This window comes from Aplysia californica, unplaced genomic scaffold, assembly GCF_000002075.1.
Source record: "Aplysia californica isolate F4 #8 unplaced genomic scaffold, AplCal3.0 scaffold00494, whole genome shotgun sequence".
NCBI lineage: Eukaryota > Metazoa > Mollusca > Gastropoda > Aplysiida > Aplysiidae > Aplysia > Aplysia californica.
In genome coordinates, this window is record NW_004797764.1 from 228,871 (window position 1) to 237,020 (window position 8,150).

General features: G+C 40.6%; 1 protein-coding gene across 1 annotated transcript in view; it reads right to left on the minus strand.

Annotated features, from left to right (window-relative positions):
* The window catches only part of LOC101845023 (chloride channel CLIC-like protein 1), a gene marked incomplete in the record, with an annotated part of 13,775 nt that extends 6,310 nt beyond the window's left edge, over positions 1-7,465 (minus strand). Inside the window, 5 exon segments of the mRNA XM_005105829.3 lie at positions 586-708; positions 2,448-2,672; positions 3,162-3,401; positions 4,529-4,705; positions 7,270-7,465. Of these exon segments, the coding sequence (XP_005105886.2) occupies positions 586-708; positions 2,448-2,672; positions 3,162-3,401; positions 4,529-4,684 (744 nt within the window).
* Positions 7,466-8,150: the final 685 nt, after the last annotated feature.

Sequence of the window (8,150 nt, forward strand, 5' to 3'; positions counted from 1 at the left end):
AGAGAGAGAGAGAGAGAGAGAGAGACAGACAGACAAACATTTCCTCGCTAATTTTTTACCTCTGAAACCTGGCGCCCCCTTTCGTAAATATCTCGACTTCTATTCAAGATAGACTGGTATTTTTTTTTTCATCAAATGCAAGACAAATGAACAAGCGTTAAGATTATATTACTATCTCTTTTGCCCAAAAATTGACAAGCGTCAGATTCCCCCGCATCGCAACACATGACTACCAAAACTAGGAATACAGAAGAAAAAGACAAGGAAGGAGGGTGGAAAGAAGGAGAAAATGCATAGAAAAGAGCAAGCCATTGGAAAACAAATAAAGAGAATTGTGTCTGTGTTTGTGTTGAAAAAACAAATAGAGTGGAACAATGCCAGTCATTGAATCCAGGGATAGACACATATTGACACACCATCACAATAATGGTCATTGGATGCAGGTAACAAATACAGACACATTGACATAAAAACATTCATTGGTAACAGGACTGATAAACAAAAGTAACAGAAGGAGAAGACAAGGATGTAAAATCAACCAGTAACACCTGCCACCCACCCAGAGAGACAAAAAAGAATACCAACCTGGAACATTTCAAACCAAGTAAAGACTGCGCTCACAGCGAACAATATGAACGGTAGCCATTTCCAGTTCATTCTTCGGAGAGCTTGAAACAGAAACGCTGCTGCCGAAACAATGATGGAGATCTGCAGTGAGACAAAAATGATAAGTGTTTTAGTTTTAGAAAGGTTTTACAGCGGTCCCAAATGCATAAAGTCAAATGAGTGCCAAGGGGTGGATGTCAACAGAGAAGTCCTTACAGGGAATCAGGCTTAATCTGCTCACCTCTCTAGCCTCAACAAGACAAAGTCTGTTTCAACTATCAAGGCACTCCGCAAATATCAGTTCACAAGAGAGTGACAAACATACAAAAGAAGTAGAGGAAAAATGACGATAGTAGCAAGGATGAGGAAAGAAAAAGCAGCAGTTCCCCCTAAGTTGCTCCGGCACAGTAAGAGCATGATATTGATAAATCATCCTATTTACAATTCTACTGAGCATAAGAACATGTTAATATCCCCCCTTTAGGAATGGCCTAAAGACAACTTCAGTCAGTAGCATAGCCCTGGGGGGGACAGTCATTTAGTGTGAGTCAACAGAAGTACATGCACACAATAATCATCATTCAGGGAGAGCAAAGGGAAGCACATAATTACAGTAACAGTTAACTAGTGCTGGGAACAGTAATACACACTAACAACACAGGGGAAGGAAAAAAGAAAGATCTATCTGTAGTGCCCTCCAACCACCCACACAGACACAAAAAAGGAAAGAAAAAAGGAAAAGAAGTAGGACCTACCACCTACCAAATGGGACAGTAGTGTTGCGAGTGCCGTAAGTCATGAGTCATAGAGACAAAGACAATACAGAGACAGAGCACAAAGAAGAAGTAGGTGGGTGGTTGGCAGGTGCTCTGGTGTGGTTTGCTCCTTCGCTCTTATCTCTCCTCCTTCTCTTTTGTGTATGTTACTCTCTTGTAACACATAATCTATTCTTCGGCACTTATATGATACCCCCACCGGGCCAGTGCTACTGACTGAAGTTGTCTTTAGGCCATTCCCAAAGGGGGGATTGTAACATGTTCTTATGCACAGAGGAATTGTAAATGAGCTGATTTATCAATTTCATGCTCATACTGTGCCAGAACAACATAGGGGGAACTGCTGCTTTTTCTTTCCTCATCCTTACTATCATCATTTTCCTCTACTTCTTTTGTATGTTTGTCACTCTCTAATGAACTGCTATTTTTGAGGTGCCTTGATGGTCGAAGCAGACTTTGTGCTGTTCAGGCTAGAGAGGTGAGCAGAGTAAGCCTGATTCCCCGTTTGGACTTCTCTATTGACATCCACCCCTTGGCGCTCATATGACCTAGTGCAGTTGTGATTGTCGTAAAACCTTACTAAAACAAACTTATATGACTTTACTGTGTTGCAAGTGCCGTAAAACTTTTAATTTAAAAAGAAAGAAAAAAAAAAGAAGAAGAAAAAGTAGGACCAACAGGAGACAGTATGGCTGTCCTAGGGCGGATAGATAAGACGTAAACTTTTGTACTCTCTGACAGAAGAAAAATATAAAAGTCTAGTGTTCTTACCGGGCAAGGAAAAGACACCATAGAAGATCAAAGTCAAGGCAGTGTAAGCCACTATGTACGAGTAGAGTACCGTAAATTTAAAAAAAGGAAAGAACCATGCCAGAAACTAACTGATCAGGTAGGCACAAATAATTTGAAAATGATTTGCTACTGTACTGTTCACATTACCCGTATATAAGGCTGAAAGAGTGAGTTAAAAAAAAAGATAAATAAAAGAAAACAACCATGCCAAAAACCACCAGACAGGGTCATCATAAATAGGTCGACAAGGGGTCAAGCTACTGTTGAGGTTACCTGTCCCAGGCTGGCACTGGACACTCCCAGTTTCTCCTCCAGCCAGAAAACCCGCGACCCAGCGGCCGTCACTTTCTGTGCATCTTGTAGTATGTGACTCAAAGACTCGTGAACATCGTGGACATCGAGAGAGTGAGAGTTGGCAAATCGTCTAAACACAGCCAGGTCATGATAGGTCACTCTGACCTTGAGACACACGTCATGCTCTCCGCCAACTGAGCCAACCTGAAAAAACATTACATTGAATATAACTTCAAGAACAAATTCTCTGTCCTGACTGAAGTCATCATTTTATTCACTCTGGTACCCTTTTTTCAGTGACCTTGACCAAATGTTTTTGCATTGAGAAATGTCTGAAAAAGTCAAAAATCGAAATATGGCCTATTTACCTACAACTGAAATTAAATATGCCTCACGTTTACTTGAAGCTAAACTAAGCAGACTAAGCCCCGTATAAAAATATCCACATAAATACTCGTCATAGAAACAGACAGTGCAGACTACTGCTATTTGCCACAGCTTACTGTTCATTTTACTATCCTAAATGGACCACTCTGTCAACCATTGCAGAGACTTGCAAATAACCCTAGTACAGAGCTTGCTGTTGAGTGGGAACCTGGGCTCTATGCTATCTTCTATAGATCTATTATATTTTTATATCATCATTATTATTATTATTATTATTATTATTATTATTATCATTAACAAACTTACAAGAGGTTCCAGAAGATGCAACAATTGTTTCAGGTACTGTTTGAAGAGAGCTGTCAGAGATCCACACGTCTGAGACGCACCCACTTCAGACGCTTTCTGGCCCCCTGGAATCTCATCCTTGTTAGATCCTTGTTCATCTTCTTTCGTTGTTTTTCTCTGATTTTCCAGGTCAGTGGGATTTTCACGAGGATTTTCATATGGATGTTTATGTTCCTTTGTATTTTGAGAATCTTTGGGATCCTGAGAAAATATAATTGATATATAAATAAAAAACTGGACGTAAAAAATCTTTACATCATATCAAAAGTATTCAAAACTGAAGCACTCTTATCACACGAGGTCTATTTGGGCATCCTCTATAAAAAAATCAGGAATCAGCACACACTATAAATTTAAAAAGCATAAAAGTACTGTGTGGTGACTTTTGTCTTCTCTTATCACATAACTCTTTATCTCTGGCAAGCCGCTCCTAGCACCTCGCGGTCGGAACCACTGTGCCGGTGAGCTGCTGACAGTGGGTCGGCCACATTCCTTTATGATGACTTCAACATCAAATTACTTCTCGGCAATTGCTGAAAACAGGTTTCCTCTACTAGGAATTTATTAATTAGATGAAGAACTATCAACATAAGTTCACTTGTTTTGATTTAATGACCATTTAGTCTCCTTTTTGTTATTTTTTAATTCAGTACCAAAAAAACGGCCCCGGCATAGTGGGTTTACCCCCTTTGGAGATAAAGAGTTAAATCAAAAGGGTTTTTTTGTGAGCTAAAAATTTTCAAGAAAATAATTACACAGCTAGGGCAAAACACGGTAAATGTAACTCAATACAATTAAAATAAACACACGCACAAACACACACACACACACACATAAAGACACACACATTGTTCCACTCCATAACAGCTCCATGACCCCCCGGGGCGGTGCTACTGATTGAAGTGTCTTTAAGCCATCCCCAAAGGGGGGACATTAACATGTTCTTATGCACAGTAAAATTGTAAATTGTAAATGGGCTCATTCATCAATGTCATACTCATAACTGTGCCTAAACTGCAACAGGGAACTGCTGCTTTTTCTTTCCTAATCCTTACTACCGTCATTTTCCTCTACTTCTTTTGTATGTTTGTCATTCTCTTGTGACTTACTATTTCCGGGGTGCCTTGATAGTCGAAGAAGACTTTGTGCTGTTGAAGTTAGAAAGGTGAGCAGAGTAAGCCCGATTCCCTGTAAGGACTTCTCTGTTGACATCCACCCTTTGGCCTTCATATGACCTTTTATGCAGTTGCGAGCGCCGTAAAACCTCTATAAATCTAAAACAGCTCCATTCAAGAAGTGTGTTAACTGACAAACAAAAGAAGACCTACTTTCGTCATGCGCACATGTGCAGGGTCAAAGTTCAGGATGTCAAAGGGGTCGACGTGATCTTCTCCAGTCTCTACTCTAGCACCATCCATGCAAGACAACGTCATCAGTCCTAGGACGCTCGTCCACAGCAGAACATGACAAGCAATAGCTTGCATTTTTTTTTTCTTTTGCCTGAACTGAAAATAAAACGAAGAAAAAAAACGCTCCTTGAGAATCAAACAAAGAATCTACCCATTGTCATTGCAGAAAGACTTCTCTGTGTAGTTCATAATTTATTATAAACGGAAGATAATGATTTCATCTGTGAACAGAGATTTACAAGGACAATGAATGACACAAGTACGACATAACATGAAATAATATGGGGTACACCACATAACGTACAGAGAATAAGAACTTATATCATATAACACATAACCATACAGTCATGATGAAAACTACATTATAGGACTGAACACTGTGATACTTCTAAATATCTGTCTGTTGTTAGAAACATGATATCATATGGATCACTGACTGTAGTTTCATTACTTGTTCTGAGGTTTTCTATAGACAGTGAAAGATATTGTTAGTTTGATAGTGTTTGAGCGTGAGTAATCCGCAGCTTGCACTGTAGTATGCTTCCCGGGAAGACGAGAATGTTTCTGAGTGTTCTAAGACGGTCTGCTGGGATAAAAATAGCTGTAAAAGAATACAGAACATATATAATATGCACTATAAAGGAAACATTCAAAATAAAACAATGTATGATAGATTCAAGAAAAGGTGAACAGTTATCATACAGCCTAATACAAAGTCAGAACCATTGACCTATGATTTCTTGCAGAAAACAAATAAAATGTGAATATTGTTATATCATACTAAACTTTAAAACCTGTTTTCTGTAACTATTAATAACAGCGTGCAGCGATATCGGACCATAAAATAATATAGAGGCCTAATAAAAGTATCAAATATAAATTATGTTAGGCACATTCTGTGTATTTGCAGAATGCGCAAGAATCGATGGATTGTTGCGCATTCCGTGGATCCATAAAATGCGTTGCGCGATCCACATGATCCACCGAAATCGCATAATCGACAGAAAGCGCCTAACATAAGAGCACATGTGACATATATAGAATTATGTAGCTATCCCCAGCAAAAATTGCACTATGCTGAGTACAGGAGCATGGTTTACACTCTTCTCATCAAGTTAGAGTTAGAGAGGAAAAGTCTCATGAGCCATCTTGTGACATTACCGCAGAGATGCTCAAACACTGCTTTCAACAAACCACATCCTGCAATTAGGACTTATGACTTATGAATGTGTGTGTGTATGCGTGTGTGTGCCTGTGTGTGTGTTTGTGTGTGTGTGTGTATGTGAAGTATACGTGAGGAAGGGGGTGGGGGAGGGGGGCTTTTCTTTGAAATTAACAACCACAGCTAGGCGGACACTAATTATAATACGGAAGGACTTCTGTAATGAGCGACCACCCCAACAAACGATATGTAGACTAGAACAGACCTACCCTTACCCTGACCCAACCCCCTAACCTAACCCTACACCAAACCCTAACCCTCTCTCTATTCTACTCTGTTTCATAGTGGATTGCTCCTTACAGAATTCCGCCCAATAACTTTGGTGGACCCACCGTGTTTACATGTGTATTAATGAGCACTAGCCATAATACAACAGTGTGGGGTTTCAGGGGGGCTTGTCCCCCTGTGAGAGAGAAGTTTCAGGGGGCAGCCCCTCGGCAACAATAATATACAGTCAAACCTGTGTAAGACGGCCACCCATTGTCAAGGAGAAAAGTGGCCGTATAAGACAGGTGGCCATCTTAGGCAGGACCTGACTGATCAAGATGAAGAAAACAAACCCCATTCCCAATCGAAAGTAGCCGCATTATTGTTGTTTTTGCTGTTGTTGATGGTTTGTATTTTGCTTGTTATTTTGTTGCTGATTTTGTGCAAGGGTGACAATAAAACTAAATGTGTCAGACAAGGAGGACCGAGTCCTATGGTAGAACAAACATATGGGTCGCTACCACTCGAAGAACGAGCGACGCTTCTGTCACAAGTCCATGTTGACGTCCATTGTTACTTTGTTACAGATTGGGTAAACAGTGACCACTTATCTCACTTAGGATTTGTGTATGAGTTCTGGGCGGGGCATGGGTTATGAGGGATCACACGCTTCCCTCACCAGCAGCTGGAAATTGGTACCTATTGGTCAACAGTGGGAGGGGCCTACGCAACATGATTGGTTGGGAGGGATCCGACTACCTAACAACAACGACAGGTGATTGGATTATGACGGCTCGCCCACAAGGCCACGGGTCAATGCACAATTTATGACAAATCGTAATGGAGACACTAAGGAGGCCGTCTAAGACAGGTATTATTGCTTTGTGTGATAGGGGTTGTGTGTTAAAATATGGTGGACGCGGCCGCATTGGACAGGTGCCCATTTTACACAGTTAAAATTATATAGAAAAAACGCAAGGGGGGGGGGGAATGAAAAGTTGCCGTTTGTACAGGTGGTCGTCTTATAGAGGTGGCCGTCAGGGCAGGTTCGACTACTGTATATGACAAAACAACATGGTTAATGCATGCATAAAATAAGACAAGAAGACGTTAGAAGAGCGGTATATAGATCTAGTGTGTATGTATCTCAATCTGAGTATGGCATTGCACAGCGAATCTCAAAAGTAGTTCGGGCCTCGTTCGGTGATGGTCCACCAAAGTTCAATCTTACCCAGTTATTTTTCCGAGAGATCAACCGATCAGAAAGAAATTATATCCACTTATTTCAGAGATTACACTCCAGGTCTAGATCTAGATCTAGATTGTAGAAGATCTACTTTTCCCACTTCCTCGGGACGCTGAATCGAAATCGAATGCTATGCTGAATGCTGACGATTTGAGGATCGAGCTGCTGATCCAATGTCTTGGCTCTTATGGCAGTTCTAACAGTCAGACGTTATTTTACGCATGGCACTTCCCGAGATTGTTACTCTTTTTCTTTTTTAAAAAAACAAAATTCATAATCCTTAACAAACACACGTAAACAAGCGCATTATGTGGTACATGGATGATCTTCTTCTTGTGTTGTAGCATGACCTGCACAATATAATCTTTTGCATTGTATGTTTATATTATACACGATTTCCACTTTCCGCTTGCTGGCAGATTTGAACAGCAGGTCTTGTCAGCGCCCCCCCCCCCCCCGAAAAAAACCCAGCCTCCTTTTGTTTTGAATCCCCATGGCTCATCCAAGATTGAAAACTAGCAGTGGTAGTTGTTCCTTTTTCAAACCCATCTAGATCTAAAGAAAATAATGATAAGGCATTTGTTTTTTAAACTTGAAGATTTTTTGGCCTAATGTTGTTTTTTGGGGTTTGGTGGGGGGGGGGGGGGGGGGTGTCGTACAAGCCTTTTGTTCTTCCTCACGAGTAGACTAACACCTAATATTATAGGACTAATGCAGCATACGCATGTCCAGTACGCGTTTAAATATTCAATGTGCTTATTTTGCTTTTCTAAATTAGAAGCTCACAGTATGCAGGCATTTCACCATTGCGCACAAAAAGACCCCAGTTCAATTTCAAAGCGAGGAGAATTTCAATTGAGTATCAT